The 20,728-nt window shown below is 53.0% G+C and overlaps 4 protein-coding genes across 4 annotated transcripts; 1 reads left to right on the forward strand and 3 right to left on the reverse strand.

Annotated features, from left to right (window-relative positions):
- Positions 1-269: 269 nt before the first annotated feature.
- J4E87_008682 (uncharacterized protein) lies at positions 270-1,529 on the reverse strand (the record flags this gene model as incomplete). Its single annotated transcript, XM_049380267.1, has 3 exons — positions 270-929; positions 981-1,067; positions 1,119-1,529. 3 exons carry the CDS (start codon positions 1,527-1,529, stop codon positions 270-272), a joined length of 1,158 nt encoding a protein of 385 aa, XP_049230009.1.
- Positions 1,530-5,026: 3,497 nt separating this feature from the next.
- On the forward strand, positions 5,027-6,257 carry J4E87_008683 (uncharacterized protein; the record flags this gene model as incomplete). The annotated part of the gene is made up of 2 exons (XM_049380268.1): positions 5,027-5,031; positions 5,081-6,257. The coding sequence occupies 2 exons, from the start codon at positions 5,027-5,029 to the stop codon at positions 6,255-6,257; spliced, it is 1,182 nt and encodes a 393-aa protein (XP_049230010.1).
- A 5,148-nt stretch (positions 6,258-11,405) lies between these two features.
- J4E87_008684 (uncharacterized protein) lies at positions 11,406-15,764 on the reverse strand (the record flags this gene model as incomplete). Its single annotated transcript, XM_049380269.1, has 3 exons — positions 11,406-15,319; positions 15,376-15,628; positions 15,684-15,764. The coding sequence occupies 3 exons, from the start codon at positions 15,762-15,764 to the stop codon at positions 11,406-11,408; spliced, it is 4,248 nt and encodes a 1,415-aa protein (XP_049230011.1).
- An 815-nt stretch (positions 15,765-16,579) lies between these two features.
- On the reverse strand, positions 16,580-18,520 carry J4E87_008685 (uncharacterized protein; the record flags this gene model as incomplete). The annotated part of the gene is made up of 4 exons (XM_049380270.1): positions 16,580-17,852; positions 17,904-18,110; positions 18,163-18,358; positions 18,415-18,520. The coding sequence occupies 4 exons, from the start codon at positions 18,518-18,520 to the stop codon at positions 16,580-16,582; spliced, it is 1,782 nt and encodes a 593-aa protein (XP_049230012.1).
- Positions 18,521-20,728: the final 2,208 nt, after the last annotated feature.

Consider the following 20,728-nt stretch of genomic DNA (forward strand, 5'->3'; position numbering starts at 1 on the left):
TGACGTCGCGACGCTTTTCGTGCATCGCGACTTGCTACGGTTATCTGCCGTCACGAGGTTCGTGACGGCATGACTTGACGATAAAAACAACATGCGTAGGATAAGGTTTTGAGACTGAGTGAAGTGCAAGCAGATTGCAGAAGAGCTCACACGGGCAGTCCCACATTGCTCATGTCTTTGCATGCAAAGTCCCGAGCAGCGCAGCATGCGATTTGTGTGAACGACTATTTGTTTGCATTGCTGATGAATACGATCTCAAAGAATACAAATTAAACCTTCTTCCAAGCCCACCTCTTACCCATCCACTTCACCAGATACACCAACCCGATCAACACAGGGACTTCGATGAGAGGTCCTACTGTAGCCGCGAGTGCTTGATCGCTATTGGGCCCATACGTAGCCACAGCCACAGCTATGGCAAGCTCGAAGTTATTGCTCGCAGCCGTGAAGCTCTGGGTCGCCCCCAACTTGTATCCATACCCAAGCTTGTTGCACACGAAGAGTGTAAAGAAGAAAATTACGACGAAGTAGACGATCAGTGGTGCGGCGGTTCGAACAACGGAGACGATCTGATGAACGACCTGTCGACCCTGAGAGGCGAATAGAACGAGGATGGTGTACAGAAGACCAATAAGTGACCATGGCGCAAGCCACTTGAGGAAGACTTTCTCGTACCACTCGGCGCCTACCAGCTTGCGAAGCAGAAGACGTGTCAAGATGGCAGCACCGAGGGGTATACCGAGGAATACTGCGACGCTCGTGGCAACTGTTTCGAATGAGACGGCGACGGTGCCGGTTTCGCGACTGATGACCTTGATGAAGAGGATGGCGAGGGGAGCGTAAAGTATCATCTGGAGGATGGAGTTGACTGCTACTAAGATTGCGCAGTATTCGTCATCGCCGCCAGCAAGCCCGTTCCAGATGAGGACCTAGAAGCGGGTGTAAGTAAGCGAATGAGAATCGAAGACCGGGTAACGTACCATGGCAATGCACCGGGCCAACCCGACTAACACCAGCCCTGTCCGTAAGTCGCTCTGGTCGGGTAGGAAGGCCCACGCAAGACCGAGCTGGAAGGTGTCAGCCGATTGTATACAACGCCAGTTTGAGATACTACATACCATGAGCAGCGGAGCGACGATCCAGTTCATGACAATACTAAAAGCAATCTGTATCCAGAGGGCGCGGGTGCGGAATAGACGATGTAGAGTTTCGTAACGCACTTTGCAAAGGATAGGGTACATCATGACGAGCAAGCCTAAAGCGATAGGAATGGACACCCCTACGAACTTGCCCTTCTGAAGTGCTGGTCCAGCTTTCTCGACGAAGTTTCCGAGAAGAATACCGATTGCCATAGCGAAAAGGATCCAGAGAGCTAGGAAACGGTCGAGCCATCCCAGTCCCTTTATGACAGAGATGTTGCTCGGTACTGCTTGCTCCTGAAGCTGTAGACTTTCTGGGTCTGAGTCTTTGTCGGATGTAGACGGCTTGGTAGAATCAGGCCGTAGCCCTTGAGTCGGCGACGAGGTCATGGTGCTTGTGCTTGTGCTGGCGCGATGCGGTTCTTGCATCGATTTCTTGAGTGCAAAGTAGCGCTGATGAAATGACACCACAAAATGTATGTGGGATGGACTAGACTGGTCTGTCGGTATCGAGGGCTGTGTAAAGGTCAAAGCAGGAGTTGCCAAAAGAAGATCGTGTTGATGCTGCTGAAAACCTAGCTTTCTCTCCTTTTACATTGATTATCGCGGATTAAGACAGTGAACAGATGACAACGAGTCCAATCAGGGTTCAGCAATGACATACGGAGGAAGACGTACGTAGAATAAAGCTCAAGGTAATCCAGCTGTCGTTGAGCCAATCATCGTCGACCAGTGACTTACCAAAGATTTCGACGCTAACACGTGGAAGCCCCTCTAGGTCCGCAATTGCATCCAAATCCTGTGGATAGTTGCAGTAGTTGCGAATACTTACGAAAATTGAATATTGGCCACCTGGTGGTTGAATGGCACCATCTTACCGTAGCACGCTAACTACACAGTGCCAAGCACGCCCGCCTCCATACGCCGAGACGACGTTCAGGACACGACGAAGCAAAGCGAAGAATCTTCCCGCAGGATTTGTGTCCTTGCTGACTTGCGTTGTAAGAGCTGTGAGGTGACTTCTCGCCTTCTCCAAACCTCTCATCCGTGGAGCGGACCTTTCGGGACAGGGCCGCATGGTATGCGGCGTTATCAACGGTTTTGCACCGAGTCTGTGCTCCACGACACCTACACTATATCCCTTATTTAAGGAGGGAAGTCGACGCAGATAGAAATTCGGTACTGCTGGAGAAGCAGATCTCATGTTCGGTAGCCGTTACGTTTCAAGCAATACTGACGCATGTCAAATCCTGCTTCCCCGATAGGATGTGGTACACGTACCCGTGCCGCACGTTGATGTGCCGACCGCATAGCCAACCAGTGGGACCACTAGACGAACAGTCTTGTAGTTTTCGGTGGCGCGAAAGAAGTAGCGATAGCGCGCGATGAGTATGTGCAGTGGAGGATGAAACATGATGCCAAAGTCTGGTCACCAGGGCAGCGTTCCTTCCGACGAACAACAGGCCAGTGAACAGTAGCATCGAATGGAACGTGTTCGATCCAAGACGTTTACAGATGGTATCATCAGCAGTCTGTCATTCTCTTCGCTCTCCGATTTCAACGCCACAGAACCCAACCTCGAGCCTCTCTTTCGTTCATACCAGTATTCCCCCATGCCCTTGTCCGGGATGAGGTCTGGATTTCGACAGCCGGTCGTGTTGGATAGGATCATGCGCTCATAGCCGCACTGCATGTCGCTCAATGGTGACATGCTCTAGCCTCGCAATCTTGCCATCATCGTGCAGGGTGAACCTTCTACTCAGGGAGGTAGTGCGTGTTTCAGCCTTTGGTATGGATGCAGTTGAATGCAAAGCGGTTCGAGGTCGGGGTCCGCCTTGTATCCGCCGCTAGACGACCCAGCTCGGTATTGCATGCTTGGGAAATGTTTCTGAACCGAAGCGGGTGGTGCGTACATGGTAAGAGGCACTGTAGATTGCGGTGCCTTGTAGGTCGTTTGGCGCATATCTGCTATTCAGATAGGGGAGGAACGATGGGGACGGCTAATGCCCGGCACGCTATCCTAGTTTGATCGCTAGCGCGGGCGGCTAGTGGCGTGCCGTTCCCGAACCTGCCCCGAGGTGGAGTTCACACACTTTCACCCTCGTCTGCGCCCCAACACAGCTCAATACCTGTCGCCATGCAGGCTCTGGCCCCCCATCTTCTGGGAACTTCACATTTGCCGACTTGTTACCTTTCGCGTTAGAGCGTCATCGATGCCTCTACTATCACTGCATCGCCCACACTGCAGCCTTGACGGGACTGTGTGGCTCACGCCTTGGCTTTCTTTTATTATGCCCGAGGCTGAGCGTGCCTGGGGTAGAACCAGTCTGCGACGCCTCGCTGAGTACTATTTCTCGACAATGTGGTCGCACAAGACCAGTAGCCTGAAAACTAAGGTGTCACGAGGCGGGCAGCTGCGGAGTGCACAGACGAGTGTCGGTTGATGATCGGCCCGCCATACCTCAGCGTCGGCCAGACAGTTGTTCCCGATACACCTGCGCGAACCGAGGAATCTGATGATTGTACGGGTCTCAAGATCACGTACAGTTCAAGAGTGCCCTGGTTTATCTGCAGCATGCAACCGATATCCCAGGCTATGTCCATCGCTATCCAGCCAGGTTGAGAGTAGAGTTCTACCTGTCCTACGTGGATCCAGCCCTAAACTATACCGAATGCTGCCAAACACGCTATCGTGTACCTGTACATCGGGTATCTTACCGACACATCACCAGATCAAGCATGCGAGGCTTGGTGCGCACCGCAACAAAATCGATTAGCGTTGTTCTTTTCGTGCAGCATAGCCGAACTAGGTAGGTCATCTAGGAAACCCCACGCGCTCATTGAATCAGTCCCGTAGGGAGCGACCGTCCGCAGATGATTTGCAGGGGTCGATGACTGGGAGGCCTGGCACCACGACCCTGAACCAATGTTGTTGCAACACAGGAAGACCTCCCCGAACAGGTGGAACGTTTCTAAGACCCTCGTGGAGATTCAATCTATTCAATGCGGTCAACTCATTCGCCCGCGACCGCAGCCTCAGGTCACCGAGCCTCACCAAATACCGACTGTGTGGCACGGCATTCATTGTCATAGCCACTTCCGCACAGGGGATAGCTTTGAGCATGCGATTTCTTCATCATGGAAGAGCCACTGCCACAAAACGCACACGATTTGCTTCTCTGGAAAACGCCTCGGTGCACACACAGTTCAATGTTCCTCGGGAGGAGTTCCAAACAGAACTGGCGAGCAGCGACACGCATAATTGGTCTGCAGCCTGCCCGGCACACGCTAGGCTCGATGAAGCATGTATGTTCGCCTGTAAGCCTTCAGCCCCCATGTTTCCATTCAAGGCACTTCCGGCGCGATGGTTGCAGCATTCCCTGTTCATGCAGAGCCAAGCATCAGCTCACGCCTAGCCTAGCAGCCACCTGCATGGCGGATACGCCTACGATGGGGTGGATCCAACCACCATCGTTCTTACATCAAACCTAGTTCAGACTGGAGCTATCCGATCACCCATCATTCTATATAATATGTGCTTCTCGATGTCTACTTCCGCACTCCATCCCACGGTCACAACATCACACAACACAATGTTTCAGCCTTCGACTCAATCTCTCGCACCGTGTCCGCCACAATCACCTCCTACCGAAGACATGGTCGTTGGGCCAGGAATCACCTTCTTGTCGACTGGTTCGCACGGGGAACAAAAGCCTCGCAAGATGAGAGCTTCCTGCGACGCTTGCTCTCGTGCTAAGGTACACGATCTACCCTTTCATCGAATTGCCCACGGTCTCTAACGCCGATGCCAGGTCAAGTGCGACAAAGTTAGACCAATATGCCACCGATGCGGCACCATGAGTATCTGTTGCAATTACTCACCCTCCATGAGGTATGTCAGCTTTGTCTTCGGCCCAGCATTCGAGCTTACGTGTTTACAGACTTGGAAAGCCACGCAAGAACAGGAATCTTGATGGATCTATCAAGCGCGAGATTTCACCAGCGGGCTCTTACGTACCTCTTGGAGCTAGAATGGATCTACTTCCACGCACCGCATTATACAAGTACGAAAGCTCTCCAGAACCGACAGATCCCTTCTACTTCGGTCCCCGTACTCCAGAGTACCACTATCAAGACGCGTTCATTGGCGACACGTTTAGCAGTAGCCACTCTTCCGTGGGCTCCGAAGGTGCCAACTCACGTGTCAATGCCTGGCCAAACGATGAACAGATGTTGTATACAAACAACACAGAGATGTTTGCTCCAGTACCCCAGTATCCTCCGCCGGCCACGGCTTTTCACGGACACGTTCACGTTCGGTCGACTAGCATTTCTAGTCAACCTGACATGGTAGCATCGCTAGAGCGAACTCAGACCCCGGCAGCTATCAGCCATCAGTTTCATGGCATGCCTGTCTCGCATGATACACAGCAAGAAAAGATCATGGCTTCTCCACCGCCCATGGCATCAGCGCCTTTACCGACACCACCAGATTCCAACATCTTTCTGAGGCATGACTGTACCCAGTTCGCTTTCCAAATACTTTGCAGCTTGTATGTGCCACCTGAGAACCAGTCTACTGCTGGTGCCTTCAGTTCGCTCGAGAGTCTCCCCAGTTCGGGGTCTGTACTTCCAACCAACGTAGCCGCCGTTGACAACCTCTACACACTCTTGAGCTGCGATTGCTCATCGAATCCTCACTTCTCAGCTACAGCCAACCTAGCCATTATGAAGATACTTTCCTCGTATCAAGCGATGGCAGGTGGCGATCAGCAAGGCGATGTCCATCCCATCGAAACGTACATGAAGACTCTGCAGTATCAGCAGAATTCGCGCGGTGCCTTGGACTCTGAGCAGGAGCAGGTCTATCAAACCAACCTCATTCTCGCCGAGCTCTGCAGAATTGAAAAGCTTGTCGACAAGTTCTCCGAGCGCTACCGCAACGTTGCCAACACAGCCGAGACAGGCATTGATTGCGGTGTGTATGTAGCTATGGAGGCTTCGCTTCGAACTCGCGTCCGCGATACTTTTAAGATCACCATGTCGGTCGCTCCGGAGAACGTCAAGCGTCAGATGGCATCACGAACACAGAGCCGTCTGCGTGTCAACACGGTGTAGCCTTCCTTCCTTCGTCCTGGAGAAGCTTCCTTTCCTTTCTAGAGCCGCGCTTTACTGCCGCTTCGATGGGTGCGAGCGATGCACGCCTTCCTCTGACTGCGTCCACTTCAAGGATATTTCGTTTACTTCCGCCGGCTCATTACACAACCTGTAAATACCCCCAATTACCAACTCACTGATCGACTTCGGACGATACAACGCACCAAGTGTACTCTACCATTACTGAGATCTCATTGGTGCAGCTGTAATGTATTGTTTATCATGAACCTTATCTTCATATTCGTTGCCAAAGTACAACTAACCCGATTTCGCTATCCATACCCATTTCTGGCTACCTTTATTCTGCATCTCGCTTCTTGATGCCTGAAGCGACTGTTCTTTACCTCGTATGATCTTTCCTCTTGGTGCAACGTCCAAGCACCACACTACAGCGAGCTTGTCTCCGTTACCGGGGCACAGAGTCCAGAACCAGGCCGTCTTTTCGACATCAACCTCGCGCGGGGACCCTTCACGAATTTGTACGCTAGAGTGCTACAACTGCAGCAAAACGTGCCGCAATGTAGCATTACCGCTATTGTGCTCATGCCATTGGTAGCAAAACGCCCCCAACGTCCTGGAATCGGGCAGATTGGTTGCATGTCGCTTGCGAGAACTTTACCCATAGGCCGGGCCCGCCTTCGAGGTACGCGTATATGATCAGAACAGGCTATGCTGACTGCTCAGATTTGTGAATTACTGGGCTAGGCGCTTGCAATGACAAGGTAAGTTTCCGCTCGGCGCTCGCACTGCGCCAGATCGGGTAGAGGACGATCGAGGGAATGTCGGGCAGTCATGAATATGGAGGTCGACTCGCCGAAGATGCGATTGGCGATGGGTAGCCCACGTTGCGAACGTGCGTAATGTTGGCTGGAGAGTGAGTTCTGAGACTCGTCAACTCAGCCAGTCAGTCGCCCTGATGCCGAATAGCCATCACCATGATCTCGAAGACATTGCCTCCCGCCTCCTTTCACAGAAGACCACCAGGCTCTCCTCATCGCGATGTCGCTACATGCCAACGAATGCCACGGACAATACCTGTCCGCGCTCCTCGCCGAACATCATCGTGTCTCGCCGAACACCCGCTCCCAACTACAGCTTCTGCAGGATGCGTGGGAGTTTACGCGCCACATACGCACACTAATCATAACCGAGCATAGCCTTACTGGATACTCACATGCTTTCGCCAATAGGGAAGGCGGGGAAATGTGGAAGTGTGCGGATTGCAGGACAGCAAGGATTAGCGGGGCCGTTCCTGTACCCGGTAGTGTGTAGCGCTGACACATGTGCAGGGCGATCTAGTGCTGAGGCAGGTCAGCTGTTCAACAGTCCATCTTGCGAGGGGGGCAGTGATTCGCGTTCGATCAAAACATGGCCCAAGAGACAAGTCTTTGTGATCGGGAAGCGCTGTGGTGGATGGGTGGAGCTTGGAGGCAAGCTTTTGCGGGCCGATTGTGATCGGTGCGGGACAGTCGCGGCGGGCCGGTGCCGCCGCGTGCGCACATAGCCACGCGCACATCTACCGACAGGAAAGAGCGCCTAACATTAGATTACCACATACACCAGGCTATCGACTCTACGATGAGAAAACATCATGACGCGTCGCACGATCTAAACTTTCTCTCACCTCAGCCTCGGACGACCATTGTACCGGCACCCCACAACGCGTTCTGAACCGCCCCAAAAGTGGTGCGGACACTGCCTTCTTCGGTACGTGGAAAGGCTAGTCTTGCCACAACTAGCTGGGCAAGGCGTTCCGCCTGGATACTCATTGGCCAAATTAGATTAATTGCATGTGTAGGATGTCGGCATGGCGGGAAGGATGGCGAACCAACGGTTCTATAGATGGGTTCTGTACCCACGCGACACGACAAACCAGGCTTGAAATGGGTCAATTAACACGACTAAATCTAGGAAAGTGGCTAAGCAAATATCGATACTTTGCTAACGACCCCAAAGCTCCAATCTAACATGCTGATGGCACGGAGGAAGGCAATTACTCCGATCACTCCGTTTCGTTCGCATCTCTCGTTCGCAACCCTCATTGGCCGTGGAGAACAGCCTCTCTTATCATTCTGCATGACGACCTGGCTTATGCACATGAGTACACTATCTTCTTCGCTGAACTAGAACACGTATCACGCGTCTAGTCATTCTAATCTCGGCTCCTCTACATGCAAGACTACGCAAAGACACACTTTTGTCAGTCGTGCGTGTGAAGTTACACTGAAGTCACCGCAGTTTCGGCCATGTGGCTGCTCGTACGCCGGTGGTGCTAAAGCCACCCCAACGGTCAGACAGGGCATCGGTGAGCAGCAGGCAGGGCAAGATCGTTGCAAGGAAGCAGCCTATCTCAAGGTTACATAAGCGCACAATTCTCAACGCCACTACTTGTCACAACACCGATCAGTGTGGCAAGGTTTGTCGCGTCTTCGTCTCCTCCGGTATCGACGATGAGAACAACAGAATTTTCTACAGGTGGCAGCTAATTAGCTGTCGAAAGGATTGGATGCACCACGAACTGATGATGCTGCTAAAGCGGTGGCCGCAGAAGCGGCCGCATTCTTTATCTCAGTGACGCACCGACAAAGCCACCGAGGAATGTCTTTCTGCTGCCAACTCCGTCTACTAATATCAGGTCAGCGGCCATTACCACGTGATGACAACCCGACAAGGCATATGTCTCTTCTCCATGCCTCTATCGGCTTAATACTGGCGTTGATCGTCAAGTCCTACATGCACTCAAATCGCCTGTTCATCGCCGACAAACTATTATAGATCGGCGACTTCGAGCACTCTTCCGGCATCCAGTGTATCTGCAATCACCGACATCTAGCGCATGCACTCGGTATACTTCCTTACGATCTCTGCAAGCCATTAACGTCCAACACTGATCCACGCTCCGGCAGAATCGCACCTTCCATCAAGCTTCTAGAAGCTGGACAGATTTACACAACATAACATCCTTACCTTGAGCACATGCCGACATCACTCTCACTATAGGATTGGCTACCCACTATACCCTCGGGTTCTACGAAAAGCATACCCCAGCTCCTACTTCACTGTCGTACACGCATGGACATATACTGTGCATATGCTTGAACCGCGTGGTCTTCCAGCGGGGATTTATCTCGATTCTGTCGCTTGTACACAGTCTCATTGGGCAGACACCATGTGCGCACGAGGCGCGGTTTCAGATTGTCCCGACGGGTGAAGTGAAGGATGTCATCTAGCCCGATACCGTGGACATGCTTGAATGACGGAAGTGGTATCGACCTGATGCCAGTACGTTGGGTGCCGCTAAGGTGCATCACGCACTACCAGCAGGGTATACTCTACAACAGCCTATATGAAGTTACCAGGCCTGTCGATCAACCACGTGCGTACCGGAGCATGCCGCTGAACAAGCATTCAACCCCCCCACTTTCCCACTTGACATTCAGGAAAGGTATGGGATACAGCAGTGTAACACCAACAACCAGCCACTTACCCACCTACCCACCTACTTTCTGCAACAAACGCCGCGGCAGATCCTACGTTGAGCCTTCACCCCACCCAAGTATTTGAAATGGGAAGGGCCGCATAACGCAAGCCTACACGTTCCATCACCTACGCGAGACCCGACGATGTAACGGAAGAAGCGGGATACCACGACCACGGTAACCGACGTGATGCCGGCTTTCCCGTTCGAGAACGCGTGCTCTAGCTTGCAACAGCAAGCACTCGCGGCTTGATCGTCAAGCCACCAACACTGCAAGTGCTTCCATGGATAGAGTCCAGGCTACCTGTATACTAAAGACTCCGTTGTGGCCCCCAAAAGTTTTCAGCATCGTCGCTGCTACTTCCGCGGCACTCAGGTCCCGACCTGGCACGCTCGTATGATGTCAGTATGTCACTGATGTAACCTGCCACTCCCCTGCTACCCTAGCGTTGAAACCCCCATCTTCGAACTGAGACAGCGGGTTGGGATGCCAAAGGTTGAGCGTGGGGACAAGGGATGTCGGATCCGAGCCTAGAGAGAGCGAGATCTAGAGCGACGCACCGGCGCCGTGGTAACCTAGACTAGTGAGACAGCAAGAAAGGGGCCATAACACAACGCCTGGGCAGTAGATCAAGTAAAAATGACTGTGCACTCAATCGGGCTATCCCATTGATCAGCTCTTTTGATTGCAGAAACGAAGAGCTCCCGACGACCTGTGCGAAACAGCTGCGACGGCGATTGCAATCTTGACAGCTAAGAGATGTACATCGTGGCGATAACGAGCCAGCCCTGGTTCACGTCCCAACAAGTAAGTAACACCGAGTTGGAAGTATCGCAATCCTGAAACGCATTGTAAAGCGCATGTACTCATGCTACGTTTGGCTTTCATGATTTCTGCCTGAATGTATGTGTATCTGACTTTAGTAAGACCATTGCAAAGCTTGAGATGCAACGTAGCTATACGTTAGCCTAGAGATGATGCCAACTCGCACTCGCCATATCGAATATAGTCCAGCAGGGTGCACAGCTTTGTAAGGAGTAAAGCAATCACGCTACATTAGCATCGAGCAAACAAGCATCCCTGTTGAACAGAACGTTTTCATCATTAGCAATGAGATAAGATAGCAACTCATTACAAGATGCTCACACACATTGCGGCTGTTCACGCATTGATTGTGAGGACAGAGAAGAATCATGCTGCAATAACGCAGAGTAAATAAGTTACTCTCATTTTCTCATATGTAAGCACGTCATCTCAAATAAGCATCATCGCAACCCTAATTTCCTCACCGTAAACACCATTTGTAGCATCCACGCTACCCTAGGAACATACCCATCAAAGCAAAAGATACCAACGTAGACATGAGAATAGATATTACTATAACCTCCCTCTAGTTCTCGGTTCATCCCTTCCCGCCAGACAAACGCCATCGCTGAGCCCGACCGCCATTTGCCCCTTCACGTACGTGCATCACGCGGTCATGACATCCACCCAGCCATCTAAACCCGAAATAAAGCGAACATCCACAGATTGAGAAAGGAAGAAGAAAAAACTTAGAACAAAGATGAAGTGAAGAAGTGAAAAAAGTGAAGAAATCGAATCGAATCGAATACATGTCCAAACGTCCATCTCAAACCCCCTCTCCATCCACACCTTTCCCCTTCCCATCACCTACTTCCCCGTCACCAACCCCATCCTCCGTAGACACCATCTCCCCATCAATATCGAGCTCCAGCTCCAACTCATCAGCAGGCGGCACACCATTCGACAACACAACACCCTCGCTTGCCACATCTTCCACACCACCCGGCCCCTCCTCGATATCCTCATCGGTGATATCAACCAATAGACGCCTTTGACCGGAAAGCGGGTCGGAAAGCGGGTCTGAAAGGTCCATGGGCAGAGGAGTGTGAGGGGCGTCGATACCGTTGAGCGTACCGTTAACCATCCCGTTAGTCAAGCTACCATTCGGGAACCCAGCATGGTCAGAGGGGGAGATGGACGCAGGTTTAACCGGCACTCCAACCCCCAACTCCCTAACACTCCTCTTCATACTCTCCAACCTCGCCCTCTCAGTCACACACATCCTCCTCGCCAAATCCCTCAACGCGCCTCTCCCCATCTCCACCCTCCCCTCCTGCCAACTCGCCAACTCCTGCGCCACAACCTGTTGGGTATACCGCAACTCCCTACCCAAATCCTCCAGCTCAACTTTACTCTTATCCATTTTATCCTGGGCGTCGCGCTGCACCCGACTCCTTGCGTCGTCGAGAAGACCCAGGGGCCAGCGGTCAGAGCGGCGGACGGAAAGGTTGTGGCGATCGATTGCTTTCTGGGTGGCGGACATGGAGGTGATGAGTGTGGAGGGGCGGGATAAAGCGGTTAGGATGGCGGTTATGGTGCTGGAGATGGCGTGCATGGAGTAGTAGAAGCCGGACATGGGGGATGCGTCGCTCTGTTTTAGCGTTTGGGTATACCGGTCTAGCGCTTTGAGGTGTTTGGCGGGCAGGAAGGCAAGGGAGTGGAGAGCTGTGTTAGCGATTTTAGCAGCGTCGTTGAGGTCCGAGGATGCGGAGCGGACTTTGTTTGCGCGACGCAGGACGGAGCGCGAAGCGTGGTGTAGGGCGCGCACGTTTTCGCGCATGTGCTGGACGAAGAGTTCGACTTCGCGGACGTCGTAGATGGGCGCGTATTCTTCGCGGAGGCGCTCGACGCGGAGTTCGGCTTTGCGGGCGGAGCGCTCGGCGAGCATCGAGGAGTCGATGTCCGGGACGAGGAAGAACTCCCATACCATTTCGTGGGTGGAGAATGTGGGGTGGCGGAGGAGGATTTTGAGAAAGGCGTCGAGGCGGAGTTGCATGTCGCGTAAGATTGACCGCGATGGTCGAGAGGGTATCAGGTATGGTGATGCTAGATTCTGGATGGCGGGTAGCCATGAAGCGGGGTGTTCTTGTGCGAGCCATTTTGCAAGGTTCTCGAAATCCTGTGATGATCTACGACATGTTGTGACGGTGATGGTCTTGTTATCGTTTGGCGCTCCTGACTTCAGCACAAGGCGTACTGTTCCGTCTTCGACGAAGAAAGACCGAACAACAGTAGTTGTGCGGCCATCCGGACCGGCTTCATTCGACAAGAGCACCAGGTCGTCGATACGGTTCCGAACATCGTCGTCCTTAGCGAGCTCTACAGCGGTGAGACCACGAGCGTCCCTGTAAGATAGGTCTACTCTTGGGTCTTGGAAGAGCACCCGTACCATATCTGTTCGACCGTATTTACTAGCTACCATGAGTGGTGTGAACTGCCGATCGTTTGTTGCGTTGGCGTCGGAATCACAGCGGTACAGCAGCTTTGCGGCTAGCTGAGGGTCAGTGATGATGTGAAGCAGACTGTTGCCCTTGTTGTCGACGTGCTCATCGAGGTGTAACGGTTGTCCATCATCTTGATCTTGCGTTGCGGCAAGTAGTGCCTTGTCAACCATGTCGTGATACTCGTCATGATCGTACGATCTACATAAAGCGAACACTGGTGTTTGGCCGTTCTTGTCCTTCAGCCGCCAAGGAAGAAGATGTCCAATGCGGTCGATAAGTCGGGGCTGATTGAAGAGATAATGCGCTACGCATCTACCCTTTGCATCTGGTTTTGATAGATATTCTTGCAGTGCCTGAGGGCTCGGACTGTTGTCCAGAATGTAGTTAAGGATCGTGTCCGTGGTTCTGGCGTGGCCCAGTTGGATAGCTGCACTCAACAGATTGGTGCCTTCATTGTTGTAGTCCTCGAAGACAAGAGAGGGGGTATAGTACTCAGTAAGACTGAGCAGGTATTGGAGGGCCTTGTCCTGTCTATTCTCAATCGCCATCATCAATACTGACTCCCCATCAGGCCCTTGAGTCATGGTCAGCTTTTCTATCGAGACATCGCCTTCGATAGCGCTGACGCGAGAGTCGAGAGTTGTGCGTGAATGGTACGATCGTGCCGAGCCACTCGACATACTCCTAGTGTCCGTAATAGAGACCTTCTTCTTCATCTTCGGTCTGCCTGGTAGTGGTGGTGTTTGAGCGCGCTGGAAGGGGAAGATATGCGCCAAAGGGCCATCTTCATGCGCACTCTTTCCGCGAGATGGGCTTCGGGGTCGTATCGAGAAGTCTTCGTCACCGTTCAAGGTCGTGCCTGCTACGGAATGCAGATCGGATAAACTTGCAGCAAATCTGACTGGGCGATATCTCGGTGGGGTTTGGCTTCCGTCTGAGAAGCTGTCGAGATCGGCATTGAAAGACCTATCGGGCTCCAGTATCCCTTGCATTGTCGCAAGGTCACCAGATTTCGTGGCCTGCCACAATGCCCTGTTTCGCCGACTTGCTCTTCGCAGGCCGCCCGAATCTGTAGTGAGGTATGAGAGAACAGCCTCAAACGTGCTGAGCGCATAGCCCATCTCTCCACTCTCGACATCATCGATGAAGATGAAGTGCCGCATGTACGAAAGCCGCGCCTGCAGATGTCGTACTGGCGCCCTTATCACTACTATGAGTAATAACGAAACGAGTGTATCAGCGTTGATAGTGAGAAGATGATCTTGCTTCTCCGAAATCTGCTCCCCGTTCGTCATAGTCCTCGCCTGCGATTCATCCGGCATTGTGATGTGCTTCTGTACTCCCAGGAGTATCTCAAGCATCTCCTGTGGACTACCTGCAACGCCCATTTTCTTGAACATGTCAACAGCCTTCGAAAGCCGTATCGCTAGCTCTTGTTTGCCCTTGCGACCATGTCCAATGTCAATTCCGACTTGCGATATATCGATATCCACCATCTGTCGTGTGCGGCGCTCAAGATCCTTGTCTTCTAGGAGCCGTATTTCCTGTATTCGTGGGAAGAGGATGGTGTGGTGTACTTGCTCCGCAATGTATCGCTCGATCATGCGCTCCACGATTGGACCAGTCAAGTCGGTTGTCGCGCCCAGTAATGACAACTGCTGCTTGTCCACCATCTGGAAGAGATCAATGGCCGCTGTCACTGCCGTCTCTAGCGATCTCCGCATCTGGTCCTCCTCGTCGCTGATTTCTAGATTCGACACAAAGCCATTCGGACCGTGAGACATGCTGCTGTGCAAGGATAAAGGCGTTGTCTCTGCCGAGGATACCGATCCACGTCGCCGTGAACTCATCGACGAGCGCCGTGATCTCTGTGATGGTGTCGCTGGCAAGGGCTTCTCTAACTCCTTGCCAAACTCTCTGAACAGCCTCTCCAGACCGGGTTGCATCTGGCGCGCGATCATAGGGAAATGGTTCAAGAGGTCGCTGAACGACTTGACCTCCTTCTTCCGCGGCATCGACGAGCCGGCACCTCCAGGCGGGCCCGCTGCACCGGACGGCCCTGCAACTGGTCCCACATCTTGTCGCGGTCCTAGTGTAGCGGGTATTATGGGGTTCGCATCGAAGGTGCCTATGAGGGGTCGCGATATGAAGTATACGAGCCAAGGCTGCGCATCGAAGGAGTCGGGGTAGAATATGGTGTCGCTCAAGAGCTGCGCTTGGTTGAGTGTCTTGAAGCCTGCGTCTCGATTAGCATCCAGACATCGTTCCCTCCTGCGAACCATGTCTGCGCACCTTTGTTGCTGTAGATGAAAGCGTCCTTGACTATCACCGTCCGGCCATTCGCGGTCGTAAACTGCTTCGCCTTCCCCCGCGTCTCCCTGAAACTACCAGAGTCCTTGACATGATTGTTCGGCCCCACTCCGCCCGGGACGCGCAGCACATGGCTTGCGAGGAAGTCTTCGGAGCCGCTGAGGTCGATGTACGAGGTGTTTGATTCTTTGTCGCGCGAGGTGAGGAGGACTTCGGTGGTCGGGACGAGCAGAACCTACATCAGACAATGTTAGTACTTAGGTCTCCCCCTATACTCGCAGGTGTCGTACGTGGTGCTGGGCTGGCTGGCACTGGCTGGGGAGTGCACTACGGAAGAAGGCCCGTAAGAAGGGATTCAGCACGGGAGGCATTCAATCGACATTAACGAGGCTCTGGGGGTATTTCGGCATGCGCAGAGCATGTGACCTGGCGAAATAGTCGCGCGATCAGGTGTAGGCGTCGGAGGCGTTGTAGTCGTGAATAGGAGCCTGGTGCGATGGTTCGGGATGCGATGGATGGCGACGGCGTTGGCGCAGCGGTGGGGGTGTTTACGGCGGTTGCGCAAGGAGCGGAAGTGATGCGAGCGGCGAGGCTGGCACACAAACTGGCGGTGGATAGCAGAGGGTTCGCAAACAATTGGGATGATGGCTGATAGCAGCGTCGCCAGAGCCATTGGCTTGTGATGGTGATTGCTGCTAGCTGGGAGCGGCTAGCGCTCGACGCGACTCTTTCGTCATCGCTCCCGCCCTTCCCCAGCTTTGTCTCACCACGCCACGTTGGCACCAAACGGTAAGGAAACACTGTTGGACGCGTAAGAGACTCCGAAACGCGCTTTTGACGCATCTCCAGCTATGCAAATGTTTTGTCTTCCATCTCAAAGCGCGTTGTCACTGCCCTTGCGCCACTGCTGTGGCTGAGATGTGGCCACACGGTACGCGCACTGCCGGCAGGTAAAAGCGACCGAAGGCGATCATTCATAAGCACTACTATATGACAGGCATTGCCTGGGTAGATCTTAATGTGTCACCTCTCATCTTCCGGCTTATGAGGGGCGGTTTCAAGGGCCTCTCACACAACACTCGCAAACGACAAGCAATCAAGTGCGCATCATCGCATTTTCAAGTCGAGCGATAAGAATGGGTATCGGAAAAAATCGATCTATTAAAAGAGGGAAGAAGGCTTAAGTCTACTTAGACGACTTCTTACAAAGCTTCGTCCCATAATCCAGCACACTCCAATTCTCCGTCCCCGGCGTCGTCTCCGTAAAAAACACACCCTCCGGATCCCACTTCTGCCTAATCTGCAACAACCTCTTATAGTTACTGCCCCAGTACGCTTCCTGCCAGTTAGGCTCATTCAAATCCCCCTCGTTCACATAACTCGCCCCATTGGGACTCACATCCCTCAGCCTCTTACCAAGAACGTTGGTGTTGAAGTTCTCGCGTTCCTTCTTAACCTCCCACGACTCAGTCCCCGTCATAAGCACATTCGTGATGACGAAGGAGCTGGCGTTGCGCCAGGTGGGATGAATAGCGTTGTCGACGACGGGATACGCACGACCGGGGTTAACAATATGCCCGACGTTGAAGCCGAGCTGCGTGGGTTCAGGCATCGCGGCGTAGATGAGCGCATCTGCGATTTCGTCGCCGTGGGCTGTGATGTCGGATTGGGTGAAGAGGCGGCCGCCGACGATGGATTGCTGGTTCGGGGGCTCGTCTTCGAACATGTCGATGTAGAATTCGAAGAATGTGGGGAAGGCTTTGGTGTGGGTGTCGTAGGGGACTTTTGCGGCGTCCAACTGCTCGTATAGGGGAGCCATGACTGTCTCTAGTTGTTCTTTGTTCATCTTGGGGCCGACGAAGGGCGCGATGTGCAGGCGTTGCGGGCCGGGGCCTACTTCGAAGTAGACGAACATGCCGTGCGAGCTGTAGTGGTTGGCTAGGTTGTGGAAGATGTGGACGCCCTTGGCAAACAGCTCGGTGTCGTTGGTGTGGGTTGAGTTGATGTTGAGGATAGTGCCGGCGGTGGGGACCTCAGGGAAAGTCTTAACGGTGATGGCGACGACGACGGCGAAGGAGCTGGGGCCGCCGCCCTTGAGAGCCCAGAAGAGGTCGGAGTTTTCTTTCGCGTTGGCGGTTACGTATTTGCCCTCGGCGGTGATGGCGTCGAAGGAGAGGACGTTGTCGGCGCCCATGCCGTAGATGCCCGTAAGTGGGCCGTGGCCGCCTCCTTGGATGTAGCCGCCGCCCCAGCCGACAGTTGGGCACTCTCCTCCAACGATGACTACCTTGGGACTCTGGTTGAAGCACTGTCGGAACAGCTCGCGGCCCTGGACACCAGCACCGACAATAGCTGCTGTGCCCTTCCAGTCCCCAGGTCCAGTGTACTTCTTCAGGAACTTGACGTCTCTGAAGCTGTGGGTGTTGATGATGAGGGAACCGTATCCGGTCGAACGACCCCTGCACTTCTGTCAGTTCCGTCATGCTCCAAGAGATAAGAGATTGTCTTACATGAAGTCATGACCAGTATTACGAATGATCAAACGAAGGTTGCGCTCTCGAGCAAAGTCCACACCCGCTTTGATCTGTTCCCTTGTAGTCGCCATGATGACGTACTTTCCGTACATGCCTTGTGTGCAACTACCCGATGGGTCGTCCGTAGGCATGCAGGTATTGTTGGTTTTGAACGGCCAGAGCTCAGCGATGGGGTGGTCAGTTCTAGCATTGCATTAGCTTCGTCATCTGTATTTCCCGGGAAAGATGCTCATACAGCCATTGCTCATTTGCCCAGTTGGCTTGAGTATCCGCACACTTCGCCGCATCGTAGACGCTAGTTCCGTTTCCGAAGTTGGTGTAGCAAACAGCGCCTGGTGGGATGGCGAGCTGTAGTGCGCCAGAGACGGTCTGGTTGAGCTTCGACCAGTCTTTGTTGGTTGGCCAGCAAGAGTTGTCGGAGTAGCATTTGCCTGGCGTTCAATAATCAGCATATATTCCAATGGATCGAAGAGCGAATATTGCTTACACTGGTAGTCAACGCCATCCACCTTCTTGACCTCACCAATCCATTTGGCGCCCAAGACACCGTTGGCCGCCAGCAGGAGCGGAGCGAATAATGAGAAGCGACCCATATTGACGAAGGCAGGAGGGTATACAGAGTCGATCGACTGTCCACAAGGTACCCATGGGCTTGCCGTCTATTTATCTCAGTCATGGCTACAAACGCTTCGCAGTTCCCTCTATAGCCTAGCGCACATTCTCGGAGAAGCTCTAGCCTTTGTCATTAGCAATGCGGTACGCCCTGCAGCAAACACTCATGCTCTGAGATTGGCCTAATACTAGCAGAGCGCAAGAGGTAGTACTGCTAGTCTGCGTACCGTCTTCCAGACCCAGGGTACCTGGAAATCCGAGCCGCACTCAACAGCGGCAGTAGAGCCCCAAGAGGTAATTAATTCGCACTAGAACACATCGTCGGTACCGGGCCGCTGGGAAACACAAATGAGTTGGCGTCTTTGCGGCGATCCTATTCACCCGGATAATCTTGGGGCCCTGGTAGACTGCCCGCCAAGACAACGGTGCTTGTATGGCTTATTCTTTTCGCCACAATCCAGATATCTCAGGGACCTGAATCTTGTGATTGCCACGTTGTTGATGTTGGCGAGGCTGGCGACACTGCCGTAGCGAAGCGCTGCTCGCGGGCTCACGTCCGGTATGCGGCTCGTGTATGTAGGAATGCGCCTCAGCTAGCCAAGCCGGTACGATCTAAACGCTCGACTAATATAGCTGCGCATAAGAGATCTCGCGTGGCAATACTTGCATTATGCCCGGTAAGCATCGAATCTGGAATCGAATCAGAACTTATTGCGGCGGTCTTCAATTGAAGACGTGCAATCAACACGCGCTTACGCGGATATATACAGCAACGGCAGTCAGCGATGTTATCCAACGTAGATGCATCTGGAAACACGTTGATCTACAGTGATCTATATCGCGCTTGTGGGGTCAAACAATGGGGTACCCTTTGACCATGGGTGCAGGTGAATGATTCGGTGCGGTTGAGATGCCACGTCTGTACGAGAATTAACCTTTCGGTGGCATGAGCGATGAGCATGGCGACTTCATGCCGTAATTTTAGCCTCGGGATAGCAGCTCCCTTCTGTGTAGTCTCCGCATCCGCCTGTCCCCGCGGTTCGCAGCTCCACTTTGTCTTGGGGCAAGGGTCCAGCGGCTCGCTTCCGGAGAACCACTATTGGATCCTGCTGCTGAGCCGTCAATCAGTCTTTTTACGCACATGATGCAGCTCTGGAAATACCATGATATCGGCAATTGTCTCGGTCGTATTGATGTTCTAGCAAAGGCGATGAGACGACGGCCCTCTGGATGATCGTCGTGATCGTCGATAGTAGCGCCGGTCCCATGAGTCCGCAGGTCCGGGAGACTGGACATGACACGCATCCGAGCCGTGTTTTCGTTCAGGGCATTCCACGCTAGCAAATCTGACTTGGCTCAATTCCATGTGATGGTCAACGCTGGTGCCCCTGTACATGTTCTGTAGCTGCATCCGCCGAGGTAGATGCTCAACTTGACGTATGAAACTGGGGGCCTGAGAGGCGAAAATCTGGTTCCGGAACCAGGCTCATTCGCTTCCCGGCCCAAGCCAAAACCATCGCATGCTATACAACCTCTTAGGTCACGCGATCTGCTACCAGAGTGGCGGTATCGTAGTCAAATACATACAGTTCTGGACAGTCCGCTCAAAGTCGACTTCGAGTGAGTCTTGTCGCTTCGATTTGGGAGGTCCCATCGTCGAGCTCTTCAACCTTCTTTGAGAAACACTGTTACGCTGAATTCTCCACGATGTTGTATGAGAATCCTAGACGTGCGTTCCCTCCGTCCGGCTCAGGATATGTCTCCCCATAATGAAAGGTCACCGAATATGACGCGATTATGAGCATCTTGCAGGAGGGACATCGTGTATGTGTCCATTAAAAAAACCGTGTCGCGAGTCGGTGATGCATGTCGCGAGCATCCACTTCAGGCAGAGAGGAGGAAAATAGGGACTTTGGTGTTGCGGCCTTGATAAAGATGCAGCATATTCAGCTTCTTAAGCTTTTCGATCGGTTCCTAGAAAGCGCGCTGTGTTATTGAGTCTGAAGACACATTTTGGAGTTCACGCATGTGGAGACAAAAGTGCCGCAGATCTGGTTCCGTGTCACCAGCGCTTTACCGTCTTCGTTCACAGAGGTGTCGAAATTGTCGTTATTCCGTAGTCTGAAGTAAACAAGATTCCGCAGTTTGGATGAGCTGGACAGGTATTGTAGTGGTTGATATTTACACAC

This window comes from Alternaria ethzedia, assembly GCF_023757985.1.
Source record: "Alternaria ethzedia strain BMP 0044 chromosome Unknown scaffold_28, whole genome shotgun sequence".
NCBI lineage: Eukaryota > Fungi > Ascomycota > Dothideomycetes > Pleosporales > Pleosporaceae > Alternaria > Alternaria ethzedia.